This window comes from Triplophysa dalaica, chromosome 1 (genome assembly GCF_015846415.1).
Source record: "Triplophysa dalaica isolate WHDGS20190420 chromosome 1, ASM1584641v1, whole genome shotgun sequence".
NCBI lineage: Eukaryota > Metazoa > Chordata > Actinopteri > Cypriniformes > Nemacheilidae > Triplophysa > Triplophysa dalaica.
The window spans coordinates 15,781,787-15,807,901 of record NC_079542.1 but is presented as its reverse complement, the minus strand read 5'-3'; the positions used below and the strand labels follow the sequence as shown (position 1 = coordinate 15,807,901).

Below are 26,115 nucleotides of genomic sequence, written 5' to 3'. Positions count from 1 at the left end.
GAAAATCAAATTATTACTATAGGCTACTACAAAAATGTAACTGAAGCACTCCAAGATCTGTCTCCTCATGTCTTTCAGGAGAAACTGTATTAACTTTATAGTTGCAGTCTACCGAGGATATGTGATCAAAAAGCTGTCACTCACGGCAGACGGAAGGGGAGCGCCAATCCACTGTCACGCCCTTTTGGCAGCAGCGATGAGTGTATGCCGCCACGCTGGTGCAGAAACACTCGCAGTCTCCTCCACGATTACAACCACACGTGTCTGCCAGACAGTTCATATAGAACCACGTGACATCCACCTACGGAGCATCAAACACCTTTGAAAACACCCTCAATCACTCACATATACTACATGTCCACACACACAAACACAATGAGTGCATTGAGATGGACTGGTCACTAGACTAGCAATTAAGTATTGTCACTTACCACTGGGTGGCAGACTTGAAACACTTCACTGAGCAAAATTCCACACTGTCTTTTTGCAAAGGGCTCCCGAAGAGGGTTCAGATTGCAAGGGTGCCTTATATCAGGGCTGTTCACACACTGAAGAGACATTCCCACAGAAACAAATACTGTCAAACTAAGCAACACACGTACAGTATGTTCATCCACTGAGAAAGTAAAAAGTGTATGTTGTATGTTTGCTTTTCTGTTTGTCATACCTCTGCTGCTGTCCAGCTGTTGCCAAACTCCTGCGGTGTGGATGAATCAATGTTCTCTGGTGTTCTCATCTCATTCGCTGTCTTCTGGTCAAAGTTTCCACACAGACCAGATAGCTTGCCCTAAAATTACAATAAAAACATGTATGTAGTTACAATACGTGTATCACCTACATCACTGTCACTGCAGTGTGTTTATGAGTGTGCTTGACCTGCCAGCGGGGTCCAGCCTGTATGTGGATGGTGGTTTTTCTGTCCCAAAGCACTGTGAGGTCCTCCCCAAGCAGATGCACTATAGTGTAGTATCCTGCCAGCCAGATATATGCTTTCTGCCTGTCGATCACACTGGATGGGTTCTGTCAAGAACCACAAAAACAGAATAATCTCAAAAAACATATTATTCTTGATCAAACCAAATCATTATTTTGTAAACATTAGACTCGAGCCAGAACACCATATTGTTTATATAACACATCGTTCTTCAAACTTATCCATGTATTGTAAGTATTTGTATGAAATATTAAAAGTATTCTCACAGGTCTGCCGGAGTCATCATCAAACACTATGAAGGAGCGACCAATAGAGATGAGGAGAGATTTCCTGCAGATCACGCCACTCTCAAAGCAGTCCACATTCTCCGCTGTGACACTCATCATTGCATCAACTGAACTCTAGAATATACACACACAAGCAAACATTTTGGTCAACAAGACACATGCACACACATAAAAACGTTTAATAAGGATGTGAATGATGAGTTTCTTGCTTAAAGCTCACCTTGACCAAATAAACCTTGCAGGCACCGATATAATCAAATAGGAAACCGTCAAACGTGCGGTAATGTCGATCTCCATACGTCGTACACATGGATGGACACGGTCGGAATTCACACTGGAACGTCCCGTGCTGACACACACTGCAACACATTATTTACAAAATACAAACACTTTAACTATATATTTCTTCGCTTACTGTTTTCTTCCAATTGTCTTTAGTGAAATTATGCTGTTTAGTTAGTTCTGAGCAACATTACATTGTGATAAAGTGATTTTCTGTCATAATTTACTTAACCTTTAAGTTGTTTCAAACCTGTATACATTTCTTTATTCTGTTAAACACAAAAGAAGACATTTTGAATAATGTAGGATAACAAACAGTTCTGGGGCACCATTGACTACCACAGTAGTTTCTTTTCCTATTGTAGTCAATAGTGACCCAGAACTGTTTGGTTACAAACGTTCTTCCAAATAAACTTTGAGTTCAGCATAAAAATAACATTTATAGAGGTTTGAAACAACTTGAGGGTAAGTAAATGATTTTATCAATTTAATTTTTGGGTGAACCGTCACAGTTGCAAGAAAGAGGTATGTAGATATATCCACAAAATGGATGTGAAAAGTCTCACCACTGATGGCAGGGGGATGATACTCGGTCTCCTGGGTAATATTCTTTCCCTTTCCACAAACAAGGACATGCGTGTGGCTCGAAACACTCATCGCCATGTTTTAGGAGCCTGTTGAACACACACACACATGAACCTGTAGGCCTATCACACATACGAATATGCTAAATAAGAACATATGAGCGGTGCTTGAGAGGTCAGGGCAGCAGGACTTTTGGATGGACAGCCCGAGACAGAAGAATATCTGGATGGATAGCAGTATAAGAGAAGACCTCACTGGTCACCTGAGAAAAAGCAGGCCATTCTCATTCTCACAGATCCAAGCTTCCTTTTAGTTAGCCCCGCACCCTTTCCATCTTTCTGATACAGATCTTGTAATATCGCCGAAACATTTTCATTGGCCTGAGGGCGCTTTGAGAGTTCCCAGCACACTGTCTGTTAGAACTGAGTAAAGTTACACCCCAGATAGACAGGCGTTAACAGCTTTCTTTATCCCACAGCCAGCATGCTGGATCACTTACTCCCATCAAAGAAGAAATATGCACCTAGCGCTGTTCTGCGTGCATTTATTAAGAGACGGAGAGATGAGACCATAACTAAAGAATCACACAGTCCATTGCACACCAATTATCTTCATGCACTGGTGATGTTGGGTTCAACACGAAAAATGAAACATTGACTCAAAACAACAAAACAAAAAGACTGGGGGGCTAAAATTTAATTTGGTGTCTAATTTTGTATAATTATTACTATTGAATTGTTTTTAAAAGAACCCATTGTAAGAAGAGTTCTCAGCTGGTGGGACACGGCCTACAGTAGAAATGGGTCATAGGTCTGTTCTGAAGGGGGTTGCAGACAGCAGAGAAATTGCATAACATAAAAGAAGATCATAAAATATGATAAATATTAAAACAATTGTATATCATAAAAAAAAATCTAAATTCAACAAATTACAAATGTCCTGTTCATTTGCTTTAAAGTTACCGTTAACTATTGTTTTCTCAACATTTATAAATGTTTCTTATATGGCCAATGTGTCATACATTTCGCATAATAATGGGCCTAATAAGGCTCATGGCAATGTCATTTACTAAACCACACAAATGTACTTTCTAATCTCTGGTAAAACATACAATGGCCACAATGAGATCTGCAGGTTTCAAAAGGAGATTTAAACAATGTGACCTCACTCTTGTTAGCACTGTGAGAACTCTCATCTCTGACCCAGTCAAATGCACGACACTCGAGAAGCAACAGAGGTCATTTGCGTTGACCCCTGACCTTAACCCTAACCCTAAACCTGACCTTATTCCCAAGAGAAAAAACAATTGTTTAGCATCTATATTCACACAAGTGAAATATCCTTAGCACAAAGATCACAGAAAATTTACAAATGTCTATTTTGCTTTTCATGTGGTCAAATGAAAATGTGCTGATTTTGAAGTATGAACTATAGGAATGTCTTTAAGCAGCTTATCGTTATTTGATCCAGCTGTGCACCTGTTTACTGCGTAAATAAGAATTTCTGCCATTAACCACATTGCTTTGAGGTGGAGGAGGGGGTAATTGCGCCGTCTCATTAGAACAGGAATTCCCCTGCTCACAAAAACACTCCTATACCTGCTGGTCCCATGAGACACACGGGTATCAGCATCACTCATTGCTTAATGGGGAGAGAGAAATAGAGAAGCAGGCCATCGCTGAAACATTTTTAACAAACTTCTACAGGTTATACTGAAAAGGTATTCAAAATATGTGATTTAAGAAAAATGTTACCATAGGTAATGTGAGCAGGGGAATTCAAGCAGTATGAAAGGTCTAGATCAAATATAAAACACAGGTACCACACAAGCACACTCATGTTTACCAATATGCCCAGATCCTTTGCTTGTCTTTGAATTTGTGTGTTTGCAATATATGTCTTCATGAAAGACTACATGCTTGACAATACACTGCATGGTTGACAGAATAAGATAAGAGAAAAGCATTTTAATGAATAAAAACGACACACTTCAGGTATACAATGAACGGTAGCACAGTTTATCTATAATTCTGCCATACTTTAGATTTTTCCCAGCATATGTAGACTTCTGATTATTTTCACATCCAATACATATATTATTATAACATTCTGCTTTGTCCTCCGCTGCAATCATTTTAGACCTCTGGAAACTGCCCACACCAAGGCAGTGGCCACATATACGGCACATAATAACAATATCCACTTATCAATAATCTCATCATCATTATTTCTCTAGGGCCCTTTGTGACTTATTGACACCGGTCCAGATGCCAAACTATCAAGTTGCAGGAATTCATTAAACACTCATGACAGAATCTAACCCATGATATTTCTTCCCATGATGCTCTTGAGTAACGCTTTTCTGTTTAAAAGGTCAGTAAGTCAGAAGCAGGTGAATCACGCACACACACATTTGGCCATCTAAAATATCACATCGCCTCTGTTTGCAGTGGAGACTCTGGTTGCTCTCTAGATGTCTGTGAGCTCATTCAGTGTGTGAGCGATGAATGTTCATGAGAGTTGTTCGCTTTGTATTGAGAGTATTAGATTGCCATTGTAATTCTAAATATTCAATTTTCAATTCAATATACAATTTTAATAAAGCCAAGTTTCTATTTATAAAAAAGTTTTGATGACAAAAATGGAGTAGTGAACTAAATGTAAGCACTTCAAGATTTCCAGGTCAATTTAGCCACGATCTTTCAACAAACATAATAAAAAAAAGAAACTCGCAGACCCAGAAGAAAACCAAGAAGTGGTCTTATCGTGCTGTTATGGCTGAGGATTGCTTCAGGAAGTTAAGCTTGTGATGTGGCACTTAACCTCAGTTTGCTTGTGTAGAAACTGGCATTAAATGTATCAGATGACAAAAATCCATCTATAGTTCAAGAGTCGCGCTCTCCGAGGCCCCTTTAGTGGGAATGTGACGCGAGGGGCAGAAAAAAAGAAGGGAAGTGGAATCGAACGACAAAGAACTCTTTTCACCCGCCACAGAAAGCAGCAAAGGTTCTCACTGAGTCAGTCTGAGACCCTTTAACTGATCTGTATCGACATCAGTACCTCCTCCAACAGACACTATCCGTGTGAGACCTCAACATGTAGAGAGGAATGCCATTTGTCTGTAAGAGCTCTTCTGGGAATTGTTGATTCCTGCCCGAGTGTGCATTTGCAAATCTTTTCTATACTATAAGCACAGGTGCCACTGATCATTTTTACTCTGAATTGTCTAAAAACACTATTTGACCCAGATTATCGAAAAACATCACAGTGGATGCTTGTGTAATGGAAAAGTGTAATTCCTGACGCTACTCCTGAAGCTTAGCCATGGATCATTGCTCCATCACACACACACACAACACACAAGGCACTCACTACATGATCCTCTATCACAAACATACACAGAAACATCTAACCTTTGGAGATAAAAAAATAAACACTACAAAGTGATACCAATTATGCATTCAATAAAAATATAATGGCTCTGAACTCACCCTGCAGGACAGACGCAGCCGGGCACACACGGCTCATGGGCGGAGCAAGTGAGGTTTAGTAAATACGACTCGCAGGTCTGTTCACAAGCTAAACCTTTACTGGGTGAGAGCCTGTCCACTCTGTTCCCACAATCCTCATAAAACTGGTCCGGTGGACACAGCGAATCTGAGAGAGGGTGAAGAACACACATATTGTCAAATTTAGCAGTGCACAAATGTAAACTCAGACTCACAATTAAGAGGCTGAAACACAATACTCACCAATAATAGTGCTCTGGGAAAATAGCTTTCCATCTTGGCAAATTCTGATGAAGAAGTAAAAAAAGATTTTCTTAGATTTTAGGCAGAGAGCTTACGTAGATCAAGGGCATAAGCAGTATTTAGATCATTGCTTAAATACAAAACATTACTTTTTACTGAAAAATGTCATGTAATGCAGAGTATGTTAAATGTTTAAAATGAGTGAATGGGACTATCTTACTGTACACCCGATGATGTCATGATCACATCTCCGGGTGAGTAATCTGCACCCAGAAAACTGCAGGGACACTCACTCCTGCAACACGAAACATTATATATAAGAAACAGATCCAGAATATTATGTATTACAAATGCTTAAATCGATAGTTTAGCTAAAAATTAAATTATATTGTCATTTAATCAGGTTCAAAACCTGTATGCCTTTCTTTCTTCTGTGAAACATAAAAGAAGATATTTAGAGAAATGCCTTAGTGGTTTTGTGCACATACAATGGAAGTAAAAGCGGGACTATGTTGATAGTTACCAACTCTCTTCAAAATCTTTTAATATCTCTGCTGTGTTCTGCAGATGTCACAGGTTTGGAATGACATGATGGCCAGTAAACAATGAAAGAATTTTCATCTTGGGTGAACAATCCCTTTAAAGTATGTCCAAAATGATGTGACCTGGTAGCAAGAAGAGTTCGTCTCGGTCACGTCCTGACTTTCTCTAAGCTTTTGCCAGCATGAGAGCTGTAACTCTAGCACCGAGTATGTGGCAGGGAGACACGGGACATTAAGGGAAGTGAACCCGTGCGAGGGTGAGGAGGCTAAAAGCGTTATACAACACCTGAGGTTGTGAGGTCCATAACATTTTACAGCCTGCTAGACTTCCAAAAGCTTCTCTCATAGATGTGAAATAAACCAATATAGTGCAAATTTACACATCAAAGCTTTATATAGTCGCTCATTTCACATTTTTATATAATTATTTGTTTATGAGATATAGCCTGCTGTCCATGATGATAGGTGATCACCGGAGCTCAATCAATAAGCTATCTTTAGAAGAATCATATTCAATACGTAAAATTGAAAGTGAAGTTTGGGTGCTCGATGAACGATAGAAGGAAAAAATCAAAGTGCGCGTACTGTGGCACGCAGGTGTGTGTATGTGTGTTCAAGTATGTTCCTTCTGGACACACACAGCCCTCCTCACACTCATCTCCACAAGTCTGTGGAACAGACAGAAACAGGCAACGACGCTGGCATAAAGACACACACACTCCGTACTCCATGGTGGGTGGACATGCGATGGCTGGAAAAAACAAATATACAGTATGAACGCATCCTTTATCCTCTCACACAATAGGAATACAGTTGTCATGTATCTCTGTAATATGTAAACATGTGTCAGACTCACCACACTCAGTCACATGTGAGCGGAACTCAACTATGACGCCGTGTCTCCTGCAGGTACGGGCGTAGTGAGCAAGGATGGAGCAGAGGCAGGGCGCACCACACTTACAGACGTCTGCACGACACTGCAGCTGATACCCCATAGGACTCACATACTCATGACAGGCAGCAAACACCTCCTGCATCAGCACGTCACACTTCTCCACTGCATAAGCCGCTGAAGTCACATGACCAACACAGAGTTTGACAAAAGCACATCCTTGTGCCAAGGTACTTATATGGATTTTCGGCATTGCTTTACTGTTCTTTGGATGAAAAAATAGTACAAGTGCATTTTCTCGTATAGCATTGTATATTTTAACAGCTAGAATGAAGATGATGATTCATTTCCAGGTATTGGACAAAACAATGTTAACACCGGGAAAACAGGTGATATCTTTTGCATTGGACTACATTTTGCCTTTAATACATAATTCTCATAATAGATTTATACAACTTTGAACAGTCCCCAGTAAAAAAAAATAACATTTGTCTATCAGAACAGACGTTTCAAATGCTTAAGAGTGGTTGGAGAAGAAAACTCTCTCATAATTGTGTAAACTGTTGCTCTTGAAACATTAAACAGTCGGGGTGTTAAAGTTATAGATGCTCCTGCTGAATGAGCTTCCAAGATTTGTCCCCTACAGAAATTGAACTAACCACTAATGAACACAACTTGTTTTGGCACAACTTTGTAGCCTACACAATAAATAACAATAACCAGAATATCAAAGAGTGCTCAAATTATTATGTCTAATAATAATATCACTGTTCTGTACAGTATGTCATATGGCAGGGGTTTTCAAACCGGGTTCCGGGACCCCATGGGGGTTGCAAGTCTACTGAACATTATGATTGTTTCATTTCTAAGAGTTTATCTGATTTTTGCTACATGCATAGTCTCCAGAATTGTTTATGTTTGTTTCTATCTAGTGAGTTTTTATCACCATAGTTACTCTTTTTCGCACTCCAACTGAAAGTGTAACCAACTATTTAAGTTCGGAAACAATACATTGTCTTTAAAATATCACATTAACCCTTCATCTAACAAAGTTTAAATATTTCTCGACACATAAAAAATATAGATGTCTATGTATTTTTGAACGGGGGTTCCTCACAAAAGGTTAATCTTATTTGGGGGTCCGTGGCATTATAAGATTTGAAAATCCCTGTCATAGGAAGCTAGAAAAGCGTCACCTGCTTGCTGGTGCGTGTCACAAGGGTCAAGCTGGGGTAGGCTTGGCCGTGGCACACATGCCGAAGACACTCGCCATGCATTTCCAAACAAGTATGGTGTGCTCTCGATCATGCCAGAGGGAGCACTACAGTGACAACATAATCCACATTTTAGACACTTAGAGTAGGGTTAGAGAAGAAGTTAAAACTGTAAGCAAAACACATATGCCAGGTGAAAGAAAGAGTGATGGATCAGCAAAACTGAAAAGATAGAACTCACAGGAAGTCATCCTGAAAGTTCCCATTGAAGGTTCCGCAGAGTCCAACAGTATCATCTCTCCACTGCTCCTCTAGCTGCAGATACAGTCTAAACTCTCTCCAGTTATACTGCAGACGCAGACCCTGCGATGACTTCACCTGAACAAACATCGACGACAGCTCCTGGATCTGAAACACATCTGCACACAGCAAACAGAAGAAAGGCTGTACACTAGGGCACTAAATCATGTCAACACAGTGATACAACAAATGACCATCATATCAAAGAGCAAGCACAGTAACTTACCATCTGAATATGGGAGTGAGATTCTAAACTGGCTGGCTAGAAAAACCTCTCCACTGTGGCTCATGGTGATCTCAGTACGTGGATCTTCATCAATCACCAGGTTCACGGACTGAATACAAGCACCATCCAGATTCTGCGGAAAATAACATGCACAGCTCTCATTCATGCACTCATGGATAAATGTCTTTGGGGGCTAACAAACATATCGGATCATCTGTACATTTCAATTTTGACTAATTCACATAAATGCTTCATTCCTAAACCACATGATTACTAAATGAGTTACTGGGAGCTGTTCACAGGAGATAAACCACTTGCACTCTGAATCACTCCATTCAAGAAAATGATGAACGCTACCAACAGGTGCTTTTGCTGGGATCTTTCACCGGCCGCTTTACTGAAATACATCTCTAGCTCTTTCTTCTCTCTCTCTGGCTCTCCTGCCATCAGCAACTACAAAGTCACTGGCTCTGTCATTCAGAGGCTCAGATAAGCAAAATAGCTTGTTGAGATTCCAGACAGTGACACCATACACCAGAACAGCTCTCCGTGTGTTGAGTTTTAGCATCAGCAGATCTGGGCTTTGGGAATGGAACGCTTTGAGAGGGACGATCTCTTCATCTTTTGTATCTTTTCATGTTTCATGTCAAAGCAAATATAAGGTCTAATAAGGACACAAGTACATCTAAGACCGTTTCATCTCAACCCAAAAATCGAGACCCAGTCTTTTGCACTACTTTTGCTTAATTTAGCAACAAATTTAACTAATGGAAACCAGCAACACAAACCACTTGTGATAAGTTAGCTTGACCAATCACAAAAGACACTGTTTTAAGTCTGTCTGCTGAACCTGCATTTCAGCAACCAGATCAATCTTTAAATCAACACAGCCAAACAATTCTGGAACATGGTGAATAAATGTTTGGTATGCTCCGTCTGGCATGCTACTGCAAAGAGAATAAAAGTGCATAGGGACTCACGGTTCCACAGGGTGCATTCTGAATGGTCACGGTGAACCTGCCCGAGTTTCTGCTCTTGGCTAAGACATACTGGCACGTAGCAGGAAAGGTGTAAATGCGGCCATCAAACGACTGGAAGAACATGTCCCCGGTCACAGAGCATTCTCCTGTACCAACAGAGCAATGCCTCAGTTAAAGCAAAAGTTCTCCAATTCAAATTAAGTTAAGTATCAGATTGAAAGACAGTTATTGAAGAGAATATGTGACTCTGGACAAGTCTTAAGTAGCACAGGAACATTTCTAGTAATTGCCAAAAATACAAGGTATGGGTAAAAATTACAAATTTTTCTTTAATGCAGGAAATCATTAGGATATTAAGTAAAGATCATGTTCCATGAAGATAATTTATAAATTTCCTATTGTAAATGTACAAAAACTGTATTTTTGTGAGTGGATGATCAGCCGCAGATTAACAACTTCAAAAGCGATTTTCTCAATATTTTGCTTTTTATGCACCCTCAGATTCCAGTTGTGTAAACAGTTGTTGTTCCGCCAGATATTGTCCTATCCCTAACAAACAATATACTAATAGAAAGCTTATTTCTTTTGCTTCAGATGATGTAAAAATCTCAATTTAGGAAAATTGACCCCTAAGACTGGTTTTGTCGTCCAGGGTCACATATTACTTCAAAATAACACTTATGAATAAATGGTACAAGCAATTTTAAATATTCTTGTTACATGACAAACAAAATCTCTACACAGAAATAACATATTATTCTAATGGAATGAAATAGAGAGTAAAACCATTTGTAGGGGATGAGAAAATGATGACATTGAACAACTTATGCTATTACAAAGTAAAATATAGAAAATCAAGCAAACAGATGGAAAACAAACACACCTGGACAGTTGTGCTCTGTGCAGTTCCATATTCCCCCAACACACGTGCTATAAGAAAATGATCAAAACTGGATACAGACTTCAACGAACACACAATTATTCATGCATTATTTAAAAACGACATCATGCATGTGCAGTATGGGTAGTAAATAACGTCTGACCAGTTGTTGCAGTCTTCCTGAATGATTTGACCGGAGGGGTAGAGCATACCATGATGCTCACACGGACAGTCCGATGCCTTAACACACACTCCATCCTCAAAGATCAAATCTAAACACAGCCAAAAGATTTTATTTACTGTACATCAACTAGTGAATCTACTGAGTATGTGTTTTGTTTTTAATCACCTTCAGGGCAATAACAGCCATCCAAACACTGAAGCTTGCTGTCTATACACATGCGTTCAATGTTGCATTGCGTAGGGCAGCATGGGATACACTCTCTGAAATGTAGCTCACCAGGGCAATCGACAGCTACAGAACAACAAACCATTATAATATTTATCTTAATGTAAAACAATACACTAAAATAACACACAAAAGTGCTCTAGTAGCTTAAATGGACATGGCACTAGCAGCGAAGAGGTCATGCGTTCCGTTCCCTGGAAACACACTTTATATTGTCTTTCTATAATGGTGACAACAGGAAACATGGCACATGAGGGATATTTGAGGATTCCCAGGCAACCTACCGCACTCAGGAAAGTGTGCTCTCCAGTTATGTAGAGTGTGTTCAGCATGGGCACATGCCCTGGCATACTCTGTAAACACCTGGCATATGATATCATCTCTGGAACCAGATCTAGACCAGATAAAATCACAAACCATGTCAGTGGGTTTTTATTATGGATTTACAGCTTCTTAGTAAATCATGCAAGCAGTTCCATAATGTGATAATGCTGCCATACATATCAGTACTTACAGACAGAGGTCATTGGAGCAGCTGGCCATGTATGAATATGGACTGACAAACTCGTGGCAGGACATAAACGGCTCTTTTAAAAGGATGGCACATACTTCCTCCACTGTCTGAAATGAATAACCAGAGTTGTTATTTACAAGGTGCATTGTGGGTGTATCTTTGAGCGCACAGGGCGGTGGGGCCGATGTGTGCATGTTTCATGTGCTGTACCGATATGACATAAGGACTTTGCGTGGCACACGGTGAAGGGTAAAGAGAGGAGACGACAGGGCATCTGGCTCGCTCTGGCTCATCCTCTGCCCAGCTGTTTCCAAACATGGCCAAATCCTGTGTGAAAATACCTGGACCAAATATCAGCGAGTGGAATAACATTAGAAAGCTTTATCATATATCAGTTCCATTTTTAATCACAACCAAAATGACAAAAATTATTAAAACTTGCCATAGCTGGTCTTCAGGTCATCCTGCGTGTCAGCATTGAAATTCCCACACAATCCACAAGTGCGTCCCACAAACTGAGGACTCATCTTAATGTACACAGAGCCAGTGAGCCCCTGCCAGGCCAGTGTAAAACCCTGTGGCTGAGACACTATTATGTAGTCCGAGATCCTCTCAAGTTCAACATCATGGATGTTATGGGGCAGCTGCACGCTACAGAGGAACACATTCAGCCATTAGAAATGCACACACTTTACATCTTTAGATGAATCTGTGAGATCACTGCAGTATAGGTTGAGGTTAAGTGAAAAGGGCTTTAGATAAGTGTGATTGTTCATTTACCTTTGACCCTTGAATGTAACATTGAAGTTCTGTAACCTAAGCTCTCCCTCCCACGGTAGGAAGAGACTGATGGAGCGTGTGCAGGAGTATGGGAAAGAATTGCATTCTGGGTCATTATGCACCTGTGAATAAATAAGCAGAAATAAAGCATGATAACGGGATATGATTTTTTTTATCGTATTACAGAAATAGAGTTAAAAAGCTACAATAAAAAAATCCTTCAAAAACATCATCCAAAGAGTGAAATCTTTGTATCTAGAGATGTCAGACCAAGGCTGCTTCAATTCTACTCAAAGTCATTCTGATAAATGATATTGGCACTCAAGCTATGGCCTAAAGAAACTTCTGTCTGAGGTAACTTACTTCTTCTGGATTCCCATCAGTGAGCCTAAGAGAACAAAGCTAATCCTGTTTTGGTCCTAGCTGTAATGACTGTATTAAACTGTAATGAGCATAAATGACTATAATAATGAGATCACTTTCTCAACGAATGCCAATGAATATATTCCTCAGGCAAGAGTTGTACTGTGTATACACAAGCAAAACCACTCACACAGCATATTATTTTAAAGATGCCTAGCAATAGAATATAGATGGTTTCATCAGACACACTTGTCTGGCCCGAAGATAACGTCCGTTTTCTGTTTGTTGATCAGTCTGGCTATTTATTTATTTCTCAATTTTTTTTTTTTAATTAGTTTATATTAATATTTTAAGGTAAAATAAATGTATTAAATAAACAATTTGTTGAATTCTATTGTATGTTAATCTGGTAACACTTTACAATAAGGTGGTATTTATTAACAATTAGTTAATGCATTAGCTAAAATGAACTAACAATGAACAATACTAATGCAGCATTTATTCATATTAATTCATCACTGATCACTTTGTTAATGCACCACGAATTAACATGATTAACTGTATTGACATGAACTAATATTAACAAGGATTAATAAATGATGAAAAACTAAATTGTTCATTGTTAACTATTTTTTGCCAATGCATTTACTAATGTAAACAAATTCCACCTTATTGTAAAGTTTTAACATTAATTTGATTAAATAAACAATTTAATGGGTTGACTTGTGTAACTTTGTCGCATTTAAGTTTATCCAAGTAACAGTTCTTTGTAACCCAAAATAATACTGGCTAGACATACTTTTAACTTGCTAGATATTGTAATTTACTTGTTATTTCCTATGTTTGTTTTCACTAATAATCTACATATACTCTTTTCTTTGTGGATCTGTACCAGAAGTCAAGTTTTGGCCACGAAAGCGCTCATGCGCAGTAACGTTTTATTATCTTTTTAGACCTATGAAAAAGCCATTATGTACAACTATAATTACACACTTCAAAAACAGATCTAAACACAACATTGCTTCTAGAGATTGAAAAGATTTTTTCACCTGTATATGGACACTTGACTGACTGTCTTCACATTCTCTCAGTAATGTGTAGCTACATTTCCCAGGGTAGAAGTAATAAAGTCCATCAAAAGTTTCATAGTTGTATTGACCCCACGAGCGGCACGTCATCTCTCGCTCAAAGCCTAAATTGGGAACTGAAGCGTTTCATCTATTATTTCTATGCCACAACATGTCACTGTCTTTCCCATATTTTCTAAAAGACGAACGTTTGCCTGTATGATCAACAGTACCTGTCTGACAGTGTGTTCCTGTGGCCTGGTATAAAGTGCAGTTACAGGAATCTGGATGGACACACTGACCTCCATTCAGACAAGGAGATGAACACTCACCTACAATATACAAGACAAATAAAGCTCAGTGTGCCACATCAATCATAAGTTATGATGTGTGTTTCAGTGCCTTTGTGTGTGGTATCAGAGAGCGGTGCAGGTTACTGGATTGCTCATTGAAGCATAAATGAATCGTGCTCTTTTGTGTAATGACGACACCGATCAGCCTGTTCAACAGATGTTCACTGAAAGAGCCACATTCTCACATTTCAAATAATCAGAAATGTTACTTGTCTAAAGTTTTACCAACCAAAAAATAAGGTAACTACAACACAGACTCAAACAATCTATTATCATGCATACGTGTATAGTAATAACAGCCTAGAGTTAATAATAAATGCAATGCTTTTAGTTAAACACATAGATAAATGCCTGCAAATTTTTCTGCATGCACATAACATAAGCATGTCTGTTAAGTTCCCTACAGTTATATAAGAGACGATGGCACGTGAGAAATAAAAAGCACAAAGACCCCACAGACACAAAGACTTGTAAAGGTATTGAAACATTGTGCTTGTGGTGGTCTTACCACTGGCTCTGCGTGGTGATGGCTTCTGTGCTTCTGTCTGCACTGATGATGTGTTGCTCTCTTGTAAAACTCTCTTGAAAGAAAAATCAATTGAAGTTAATGTAGAATAAAATGATTCATTCATTTATGTGTGTGAAAAGCCGCAGAGCTTCGGTTGTTTGAGATTAAACAATTTCTCTAGTCTTTGTGAAAAATGCTTTATGAAGACAAATACTGATCTTTTTTCACTAGGCCACTTTACCTTTAATTCAACAACATATCTGTTCTGAAACTGCATTCATTTGTTCTCATAAATCAATTTTTTGTATCATTTACCACAGAATCAGAATTTCACTGTAGAAATTCCGTACGAAATCATAATCTGATAAATAAATTTCACTAGCATAGAAACAGGAACCATTAGGCCTAAATGGATAAAATTTTAATAGTACAGGTGGGGGGGGGCATGATAACGATTAACCAATCATTTTAGAAATAAATAATTTTCTTATCTGACCGAAACCAGCTCTATTCTTGCCACTTTTCCCCATCACACCTGATATCTGCGAGTTCAATAATTTTATGTAGGCTGCAAAGGAGATGCATTCTGACATAATGAACGGGGCCAGTGTGTCTCCGTGAATAGCGGCTCTGGGGAACAACCGATCCAGCTTTACCAATCCTGAGCGCCCAGAGGACACCTGAAACCGCTTTACTGCCACCGAAATGACGGCTTTTGTCCCAAACCGCTCAGCAAAGTCAGAAAAGAGGGATATTTTTCATAAATTATTAAACATCTGTCATTGGTCGCAGTCTGTCATTTAAAAGATATCAGTGGTGTACATCAATAATGAAAAATGGGTCTGCGTTTTAAAGCTCGTTTTAGCACTTGCTGAAATCGTGAGCCTGTAATAATGTGATAAATAATTCGAAAATTACCTTGATAACATAATTTGACATCCTACATGTCAAGTAGCCTATACTAAGAACTCTTCTAAACTAAAAGTAGCCTATAGCTGTTTCATACGTGTTCATTATTGTATTTAATATTTTGAACAAAGTTTAATGTAAATCATATTTTGCTATTATCATTATTAATTTGTATTAATATCACATTTTTTTGCCGTTACATCATTTATGTCATTCAGATGAAAAATACACACAACATTTTTCAAACACCTTGTTTGCAGTAATGTTATGCATTTAACCTAATGCCACTGCATTTAGCGCAGGTTTCCTGTGCGCTTTCTCAATGCATCGCTTCAGCTCTCCTACCTGCACCGTTTGGGAAGCGGGGTCCCATTTCTCCAGCATTATCCTGCTGCTCTTGCTGCTGGGACACACAGAGAACAAGGAGTGGTTTGTTCCTCACACACAGGTAATCAGCACTTGTGTCACACAGAAAAGCGAGAGACTCACAGGCGTTTCGACTGAGCTTTGTCAGCCTGTTCAGAACTATTACAGACCCGAAGACCTTTCAATAAACCATCTGCGCCTTTTGTTAAACATACGTAAAATTTGACTCGAATTAAGTCAAAATTTAAAAAAGCAACATTTTAAAATTGCGATAAATAAGTGCGTAAACACTGAAAATATGTTTATCAAATTTCGATGATGTTCTCAATAATAGACATTTATCCAAAAACTATATTTTGCAATACAAAGGGGGGGGGGTCAAAAATATAAAAACAGTCATGGGACTCACAGGCAATTCGAGTGAGCTTTGTCAGCCTGTTTCATAACTATTACAGACCCGACAACATTTCAATAAACCATCTGCGATGTTCATAAAGTCAGAATTAAGAATTAAGTCACAATTCAAAGAGCAACATTTTAAAATTGAGAAAAATTAGACCGTGAATACTTCAAATATCTTTATCATATTTTGACGATGTTGTGAATAATAGATATTCATTCAAAAATAATATTGTTATAACACGGGGGGGGGGGTTAAATCAATAATATAAAACAGTCATGCAGTCAGAAATGTAAATATTAATGCTTACTTTTCAAAATCATGCTGGCTTGTTAAATTCAGTATTTCGGTTCCCCACGTGATATGTGCTGAAGAGAAAACAAATTGTGGCCAAATTAGTTTATTTATACATTAATGATTGCAGTTATTCTTTTGACAATCGGCATAACTCTTTTCTGTATCTAACCACGTACAAGTTTCATTCTTTTAAAATCATCGTGTCTAATACACGTCTAATCTATGCATAGGCTACATAATAATTATGAAAACAGTTTACCCATTTTATACTGTAAAATGAAACTTTACATTTAATCTCATTGTTCTTTACAATTAAAAATGTTAATTAAAGATAACATATCAGTCTAGCATCGTGATAGGCTACTTACCTTGATATAGTAAGATAAAGAATAATAAATAGATTATAAAAAGTTTCTTTCCGGGAGTTAAAAAAGGATCCATTCGTGACTCATGCGCATCACTTTAGTTGGAATAAGATTCTCCCCTCAATGTCCTGCACCGATAGGCATTACCGACTCATATTCCCGTCTGCCTTCAGCCTTTCCTCACGCTCTCGCTCCTGTGTGTCCGCGCGCATCCCACCACCACCACAACATAATGAGATAATATATGCAAATGAACCAATGAACGTCACGTACTGCATGAAGCATGAAGGAGAGGGAGTCATGTTTACTTACAAAGGAAGAAATTTAAGTTTCATCTTGAAGAATTGTAGGCTTATGTAAATCTGTCAGACTAAAGATTCAGACTTTAAATGTCATTTTGGTCGACCTGCTGATGGCTGGGGATACCCTAAGCAGTTAATAAAGGTCTTCATCATCTTAACCCTTACTTTCCACATACGCTTCTGAATATATTTGAAGACAAAGCTTTGCAATTCACTGCAATTATACACAGTCCAGCAAAATAAAACATCAAATCAAAAAGGTTGGTAAAATGTGCAGGCAAAAAAAATAGGGAAAAATGTCTTCTAAAGAAAAAAATCGATAAAAATGGAAAGAGGAGACGTATGTAAAAAATAACACAACACAAAAGCTTTTCACATGAACAGAGCTGAGAAATTTTATTTGGATTCTTATTCGCATTTGATTTTGTGTAAAATAAACAGTGCTTATTTAATCTCAATTATTTGGTTAATTTTGTACAATTTGAAGGAGTTGCAGTGTAACTTATCAGGAAAGGAAAATCTTATAAAAAAACACAACTAATGCAAACATAAATTGAAATAAAGCTTTTATTGAAAAGTCTTTCATTAGGATACAATGCAATTTAAGGTGATTATGCATTTTGCATAATGATGATACACTACACAAACATGAATAATGACTTTTTTTGTCATTTCACAGATGTGCATTCTACTTCAAGTACAGCACTCTTATAATATTATTGCACAACTTGTTTGCTCGCAGACAAAAAAGGACTATGCCACATAAAATATCTTAATGTACGAAACTTCATTAAAAAAATGCTGACATATGAAAAAAAAAATCAATGAAAAATTATTTGTATACATATTATTTGACAGTAACACAAGATTTTGACAAATCTATGCTAATCACAAAACAGAGTAGCTTGCCTATTTGTGATTAATTTATGATGCAGTAAGTAAGAAGGCAGATAAAATGCCTATTTAAATTGCCACATCACACAACATCAATAACTCCGTGTCATGGTCTATGAGGCTGTGAGCGCCCTCCAGTGGCAAGCAAAAGGCTGAAGACAGCAGCATTGGTGGCAAACTGAATGAGTCCAAAGGACGGAACCCCATATGTCTCATAAAGAAATCCTCCAATAGTCGGGCCCACCGTTCGCAAAAGAGACTGAACCGAAGCACACAGACCCAGCATGGTTCCTGAGTACACCACACAAATTTAAAATGTGCTTTATTGCCAGCCAAGAACCAATTCATGCTTAAAGAAAACATGGATAGGCCAATTTTATAGTGTAATACATAGCATATAGTATAATGATGAAAAATCCAATTCATAGAATAAAATCACAATTATTACTGTTTTAAATCTCAGGTGGGTTATTGCACTACTAGTTTCTTTGAAGAAAAGGTCTTCAAACTGTCCCAGGTGGAATATGGTATTATTCTCCACCTCATTTATGCATTTGGTAGTACATTTATGTATACATATATCCAAAGTAACTAAAAGTGCATTTCATGTATGCATTATACTGTATCAGAGTGTGTTTCCTGGGATTGAATTCACAATGCACTGCAATATCAACCAATCATCTCACTTGATTAGTACAGTTAATGGAAACAGAATGGAAAATCTATGTTGATTTTCCTACTGACACACTTGAATAAATAAACATTTAAAACATGTGACTCATAAAATGCGCTCGTGTTTTGTGTTCAGTACTGTATGTTTGAGTGGTCAACCACACATCTCACAACATTAAAAAAATACTTAAAACCTATCTCTTCTGTGAATATTTGACAGAAAGAGAAAGGGTTAGTGTTTTTTGTCTATCAACGTGTAGTGGTCTAGCTAGGTAGTGGTCTAGCACCTATTTTATTGCTCCTGTATGACATATCGCTTAAGACTCCCTGAACTCTCTGTAAATCGCTTTGGACAGAAGCATCTGCTAAATGACTAAATGTAAATGTGTGTAAATGCTTAAACATGTGTGGATTACCTGTGTCAGATGGAGATACGCTCTTAGTCAACATGCTATCTGTGATGACATTGAAGATACTGAGAGAGAACATCATTGGTATCACAATGAAACAAAACTGAAACACGTTGGTCATCAAAGCCTGAAACGCACAAAAACACACATATTACTAGGGGAGTCACATAATCCAGCTATTTGAAATATCCAGCTATTCTGCTAATACCTCTAAAAATAATGATGATATGTGATATGTTTACCTGTGCAAGTCCTACCAGACTGGACAACCCAATAGAGAAGAGTAATAAAGAATACTCTGGAAATTTAGATGTAAGACGCCCAATTACAGCACCTTGAATTACCTGAAACAAGAAACCAGTGTGAATTTTAATATCATAGCAGCTACGGTATTTAAACAACAATTTATCTGATACATGACTGAAACTAAATTTTGCATGTACCATATTTACAATTCCAAAATATGCCATCAAATATCCATTCTGTTCTGCCTGCAGTTGGAAGAAGTTTATAGCAATGATGGAGAACATAACTTGAAATATACCTGAAACACAAAAGCAATTGACAAATAGATGAAACAAAACAAATACAACATTTAGGTATTTTTTCACTTTAGAGCGATTCAATATATTTAAGAAAGAGACAAGTTACAGCAGCACTAAATGAATATATGTGTTCACCTGTTGGTAATCCAGAAATAATCTTCACTGTAAATGTTTTGCCAACACCTGGAAATTTCATCAATCTAGAAATCTCCCCCAGATTAAACACAGATTTAGATGGTTCCTTCTCTAAACACACAAACATACATCAAATAATGCTAAAAGTGTATTTCTGTTGTGTCTGGGTATGATTTATGTATCTGCACGTATGTCATACTTTCACTTTCCGACGTAGTGTGTATTTTGGTCTGTTTAGGGATGAAGTTCCACACCAACAGGAAAGATACAAAACTCCCTACAGCTGCAAAAGATGCTGCAAACTTTTCCCTGCATAAACAAACATAACCATTGCAATTGAATGTAGTGGATCACAGCTGCTTTGTTCAGACTGAACGGGTTTGCGTTTTCCAAAACCTTCATAACGCTACGTCGTTCTTAAATTATACCTTAAAATTTACCTTATCGTTAATACGTGTTTCCCGAAACCTTAGTTAAGTATTCCTTCTGTAAATCATACTTTCATAAGGTTGGTCTGGACTGTTCTCTGATATTCCTTATCGCCTTTGATGGTTCATACCGCTATGCAAAAAGATTTTCTACATCGCAGTTTAATTTAAAATATCAAATTTAATATAATAATTTAATATGAAATTATATTTAGTATTAAATTTCATTTGAACTTTAACTTAGTTTTAATTTTACATTAAAATACTCGGGTTTAATAAAGGCTTTTGAGTATTTTCATAAATAAAATTGTCATATAATGATGGTTGTTAGCGTTTTTAATTACAGCATATTATCCCAAGGTTCATCAGCTGGCAAACCATTTGACAGGTAAAGCGTATAGTATTTATAAAGGGAATGAATGTTATGGGTAGTTTGGTCAAACTATGGCAGTGAGACAGCGAATAGTTGTCTTAAATCAAAGACGGTGCCGTCCGCAGAGCCAGTAAGTGTATTGGCACAATTTCATTAAAGAAAATTTTTGTCCCCTGGCTACCATGTTAAAAGAGAAAATTCTACACAAATTTAGCCTGCCACGGGAGCAAATTCTGCAGCTCTTGCATCTTGTGGGCCCAACTATGTTGAGACAACTCGACGGAGCTATTCGTTTTTTTGCATGGCGAGATTTCTGGAGATGTTTGGGGATGAATATGGGCTGAGAAAGACCTCGGTGTGGCGGTGCGTCCACTAAGTCACAAACATCCTGCTCCGTCATACCACCGATTACAAACGTATGCCTTTCACCAGGCACAACGTGATGGAGGCACATGAAGGCTTCCATGCGAGTGATTGGAATTCTGGATGGAACACTTATCCCTATATGCAAACGAGTGATTAATGGCAAAAATGTGAATCAACATAGATCGTGGAGAACTTTAACACATGATGGCAAACTATGAAAATATAAATGACCCTTTCAAAAACAAGCGAAGCCAAACAGCAAGGTAATGTTGCTGGCTAATGCAGAAAACGTATGGCCGTGAAGGTGCGGGATCCGACACTTGCAAAATTATAAATACATACATACACAGACAAACACACACATATTTCTTTCTTTATACTATTTCACTGAGCCCTGATAAATGCAATTTCTTCTATTTCTGAAGCGTTTCTTTATAATAAACATTGTTCTCTCAATACTTTACCCACTCTATAATGCAAGGTAGAGCGAACAATCGATTCTCGAGCCATCGATATCCACCTTTTCAGCACCACAGACACGGACAGCACTTGCTATCGTTGCCTTTAAGAAGGTTTACCTTAAGTAACCTTAAAAGGTATAGTAAGGGGAACACGCCTAGAAAAGGTATAATTTGCGTTAAGGTGCACCTTTAGAGCCTTTGTAGCATGCTAAGAGACAGCGTTATCGGTAAGCGCAGCCAAGAGCATTAGATTCAATTACATTTCTTTAAATAGCCTCAGGGTGAAAAATGTTTCATTTGCACTTGTTGTCTGTGCTGTTGTTAGTGCCCAATTCACTAAACAATTATCGGCATGTGGTTGTGGTGCACACACCCAAGGAATTGCTCCATGCGATTCTCAAAGCTTGCCAGTTATGAGATTTGGTTGTGGAGGATGCAACCGGCCACAGTACTATGCTGGGACTGTACAGCATTGTCTACTACTGTAATCCTGGGACCTGAAAAGGTTCATTGATGTAGGTGGATACAAATGTGCAGCAAACATTTTATTTAGATAAAAAAAACATAAAATATTAAGTGACATAACAGTTTCATAGTGTATTATGAGTGTTTAATAGACGTGAAAAAAGCACACAAGAGCGATAGTGAGATCCCATCTACAGTGTAACCCAGAGTACACAAGCAATAACGCAATAGTAAACTCTATGGACCCGCGTCAAAAAAGTATTCCCTTAATATTTACATATATTTCTGTAACTCTAACTATCATATGCTGTATCAGTAGAAAGCTTAGAGTCTCTAGTTTCTGGCAAAGGGCACCATTTTGGCTTTTATCGTAAAAAAAATAACTTATTCAGGCTGAAATTCATCATATCGACATGTCACAGCCCCTTTAAAATCATGTGTTTATGATCATGCACATTTTTTATAACACTCAAATATGTCCAACATGTTCAAGTTACAGTATATATCGAATGAAACCTCTTATTCTAAAGAATATAGATCTCCAGCTGGATTTATTGATGTTTTATTCACAGATCGAATGCAAGTCGAATGAATTATGAAATATTTGTAAACAAACAACACATCCATCGAATATCTAAGCTATAAATGCTACATAATCTCTTTCGTTACATTGTTTTCTACAAAATAAGTCCATTCTTACCTCTTTTGGTGGTTTTAAAACTTAAATATCCGCTTCCACTGTATGTGGTTATGTTTAAAATTGGGTATGCCAAATTCAGGCGGAAATTACGAAAAAAGGACATTTGAGTTGATTTAGAATAATAACTTAATACCACATGATAGAGATCAAAAAAATCTATATTTGTTGAGACCTGTTGGAATTAAGAACAATTGTCTGCAGAATCCTGGGCCCCACTTGTGCCCAGGAAGACACTTTCAAAAACAGACTTTAAAAAAAAAGCGTCTTTATTTCTGTATTTTTTTTCATAGGACTGACAACACATTCAATAATGTTTATCACTTTCAGCAGTGTTTCATGAAATTTTGAGGGGATTCCTGGAATCTGACAGAAAAAAATGATTTACGTATGTGGAAATGGTGTGCATTTAAAATTGGGTATGCCAAATTCAGGCGGACATCCAAAAAATGGCCTAGAGTTTAACAGGTTAGCAAACTATGTGTCAAGAGATATTGAGTTTTCCCCCCAAGCAGTCACACTCTTAAACAAGCCAAACTGTTTAATATCACAATGGCAATGCCATTCATATCATTATATTATGAACATTATTAAAACAGAGGATGATTATCTGACAAACCAGTGGAACCTCAGACCTCCTTTCCTCTATTCCTATTCTTGACTGCTTCCCCCTGAATAAGGCATGGGAAATGTCCAATTGGGCAATTCAACTGTGCTGAAATAGTGGGATTATAACAACTAGTCCTATTAAGCGGATCACTACATCTGACAGATGACTGCACTCGTCTACTGTATATACTGCAATACTGACCAATCACTGTACATCATATGTATATTTGTTGTTGTGTAGTTATGTTCAAGTCTATTTCTGTAAATTATTTTTCAACTGTTGTTTAGTTATGTTTAAACACTGTAAAGAGGAAAAAGTTTATTTTGTAATTGTGTACAGACAATTATTGTCTCTCTCTATATACTGCCATGTTGACGGGAACTGCACCCAAGCTTTTCACCCACTGTTGCACTTACGGCGTGACAATAAAAGGATTTGATTTGCGTTGCATTTGAAGTGTAGTGTGTCCTACCCAAACCGCGTGCAGAGAGTTCCACCCAATGATGATCCTGTGATCATGCCAATGCCAAAACAGAGACCGAGTTTTCCAAGAGCTTCTGCCCGCTTCTCACTCGCTGAGAGATCTGCTACCACCATTTGACTTCCTTTTAAACACACACACACACAAATACAGGTTAGCGCTCAAATACACATGTTCATCCTTACATCTGTAACTGTGTATTAGAGGATTTCCTAGTTACCTGGCAGTACATGCATAAACACAGCAGGCAATTTGTGTATGAAAAGCATAAACGGGCTGTCAGCCACTGCCAGCAGTGAGAAATAAACCACAGATGCCAAGCAGGACACAGACAGGGCTGATCGTGCTCCAAACACATCCGCAAACCTGAGAGTAGACATGGCACACACATCAAAACAAAGTATAATCAGAGAGACGGAATAGGAAGGTAATTGACAAGAAATTATATATTACCTTCCATAAATAGGGCCTCCTATCAGCTGAATAACTCCAACTGTGGTCTGCAGATACCCGAACCAAATTGTGTCGAACCCCAGCCTTCTTGCCAAATACTGCTCCACAGAACACACGACTAAACATGCCATATACAACCTATGAATTATAAAAGCTAGACTAGCTGGTTGAGTCTTATTATTAAACAGAACATGACTTACATCGTGGCCAGCTTTCAACCCAAGAGCAAGTATAACAATATGTGACCCCGGATCACAAAACCAATCTTAAGTAGCACGGGAACATTTTTAGTAAAAGACAAAAATACATTGTATGGTTCAAAATGATCGATTTTTCTTATATGCCAAAAATCATTATGATATTAAGCAAAGATCATGTTCCATGAAGATATTTTGTAAATTTACTACCTGAAATATATAAAAACTTTATTTTTGTGAGTGGATGGCTGCCACATTGCCCGTTTATTAACAACTTCAAAGGCACTTTCTCAATATTTTAATTTTTTGCACTTATTTTTTGTTTTAAACGTTTGTATATTCCAACAACTCATCAATAGAAAATCTCAATTTCGAAAAATTGACCCATAAGACCAGACCTAAGGTTTTGTTGTCCAGGGTCACATATATTATTTATACTCCATTATATTATATTATTGTTTGTCAATAAAAACAATACTTAATAAAATAGAATAAACTATAAAATAAAAATTGCTATAATATTTTGAATAAAATAAAAGATTTTAGTATAAATGTAAAACAGATGGCTCGGTAATATGATAGATATTTAACGTCATTGTAAATGTGAAAGATGTGAACGACGAACCGGTGTTATGGAGAACTGGAGGAAGAGCCAAGTGACGTCCAGAACTACGATGAGGTAAGTGATGTAAATGACTCTCTGCTTCTTTGCTGTATCCATAATCGACAATTATTTACGCGTTAAGATTCTCCACCAAAGGACATTTAGGCTTTTATTTCACTCGATCTCCTCCTTACTGTACGTTCAATAAAAGCATCCGATCAAATGTGTCCACGGTCATACTTCGGAGTCACGACAACATCTCTCACCACTAACGTTACGTGGATGTAACAGTATGAACTGTGTAAAAGTGACAAAGCATAATTCATGTGAGTGAAAGGTTGAGCCCAACAACGCGCTGCGCTGAACTTCGACCCCGTTTACTCTCACAAGTTATAACAGGTTGTAGGACTTTGAACAGTTCGCGATTAATTCAGTATTTGTTGAAACAAATAACCGGTAACGTGACTGGATTATGGAAAATAAGTCAAGAAAACCCTTAATGCTTCACCCTCGCCATTTTGTTGTGAATAGTGTCGACAATTCTCCTTCCTCTCTGTGTCGTGATCACTGGAGGCGTGACTATGGGCCGCTTACAGGTCACTAAACCCCAACAAACCTGGCCGACTGATTATGGATCAAAAGTCACTAGAGATGTTATTTAGGTTAGAACTTTCAAAAGCATCATTTTTTTCTACACGGTAGATGTAAATTGTACTTAAAGTATTTACTTTTATTTTGTATAATACCACGAACCAACATTGTCAGGAATCACAATAATTCAAGTTTGTTTCAAATGCACACAAAATAACCACAATGG

At 37.8% G+C, this 26,115-nt stretch overlaps 2 protein-coding genes across 3 annotated transcripts in view; both read right to left on the bottom strand.

The window, feature by feature from the left end:
* Window positions 1-15,094, bottom strand: part of otog (otogelin) — a 30,740-nt gene extending 15,646 nt beyond the window's left edge. The window contains exons 1-27 of the mRNA XM_056735446.1: window positions 14,869-15,094; window positions 14,241-14,339; window positions 13,990-14,144; window positions 12,578-12,699; window positions 12,240-12,448; window positions 12,008-12,138; window positions 11,798-11,904; window positions 11,568-11,677; window positions 11,224-11,349; window positions 11,038-11,146; window positions 10,878-10,924; window positions 9,995-10,140; window positions 9,015-9,147; window positions 8,730-8,907; window positions 8,471-8,595; window positions 7,239-7,451; window positions 6,968-7,133; window positions 6,061-6,135; window positions 5,841-5,884; window positions 5,580-5,745; window positions 2,070-2,177; window positions 1,442-1,580; window positions 1,201-1,335; window positions 877-1,020; window positions 668-787; window positions 432-548; window positions 145-301 (exon numbers count right to left, since the gene is read on the bottom strand). Of these exons, the coding sequence (XP_056591424.1) occupies window positions 145-301; window positions 432-548; window positions 668-787; window positions 877-1,020; window positions 1,201-1,335; window positions 1,442-1,580; window positions 2,070-2,177; window positions 5,580-5,745; window positions 5,841-5,884; window positions 6,061-6,135; window positions 6,968-7,133; window positions 7,239-7,451; window positions 8,471-8,595; window positions 8,730-8,907; window positions 9,015-9,147; window positions 9,995-10,140; window positions 10,878-10,924; window positions 11,038-11,146; window positions 11,224-11,349; window positions 11,568-11,677; window positions 11,798-11,904; window positions 12,008-12,138; window positions 12,240-12,448; window positions 12,578-12,699; window positions 13,990-14,144; window positions 14,241-14,339; window positions 14,869-14,992 (3,505 nt within the window). The 5' untranslated portion in view covers window positions 14,993-15,094. The remainder of the gene's footprint in view (window positions 1-144; window positions 302-431; window positions 549-667; window positions 788-876; window positions 1,021-1,200; window positions 1,336-1,441; window positions 1,581-2,069; window positions 2,178-5,579; window positions 5,746-5,840; window positions 5,885-6,060; window positions 6,136-6,967; window positions 7,134-7,238; window positions 7,452-8,470; window positions 8,596-8,729; window positions 8,908-9,014; window positions 9,148-9,994; window positions 10,141-10,877; window positions 10,925-11,037; window positions 11,147-11,223; window positions 11,350-11,567; window positions 11,678-11,797; window positions 11,905-12,007; window positions 12,139-12,239; window positions 12,449-12,577; window positions 12,700-13,989; window positions 14,145-14,240; window positions 14,340-14,868) is intronic.
* A 2,962-nt stretch (window positions 15,095-18,056) lies between these two features.
* Window positions 18,057-25,838, bottom strand: slc22a18 (solute carrier family 22 member 18). Of its 2 annotated transcripts, none has more exons than XM_056754734.1 (10): window positions 25,320-25,838; window positions 24,498-24,595; window positions 24,265-24,410; window positions 24,036-24,168; window positions 20,363-20,472; window positions 20,164-20,274; window positions 19,927-20,027; window positions 19,726-19,827; window positions 19,490-19,610; window positions 18,057-18,692 (listed from the first exon to the last, which is right to left on the bottom strand). In XM_056754734.1, exons 1-10 carry the CDS (start codon window positions 25,413-25,415, stop codon window positions 18,508-18,510), a joined length of 1,203 nt encoding a protein of 400 aa, XP_056610712.1. In that variant the 5' UTR covers window positions 25,416-25,838; the 3' UTR covers window positions 18,057-18,507. The 2 variants fall into 2 exon arrangements, with proteins under 2 accessions (XP_056610712.1, XP_056610721.1); XM_056754743.1 differs by having other exon boundaries at window positions 24,498-24,635; window positions 25,320-25,432.
* Window positions 25,839-26,115: the final 277 nt, after the last annotated feature.

What these genes read in the sequence shown, in the direction of transcription:
- slc22a18 (XM_056754734.1), bottom strand. Translation starts at nt 25,415, where the DNA reads ATGGATACAGCAAAGAAGCAGAGAGTCATTTACATCACTTACCTCATC. An exon ending in GGAGGCCCTATTTATGGAAG is followed by an intron (nt 24,411 to 24,497) that starts GTAATATATAAT and finishes GTCTACTCTCAG; the next exon opens with GTTTGCGGATGTGTTTGGAG. An exon ending in CGTATCTCCATCTGACACAG is followed by an intron (nt 18,693 to 19,489) that starts GTAATCCACACA and finishes TGGTGTACTCAG; the next exon opens with GAACCATGCTGGGTCTGTGT.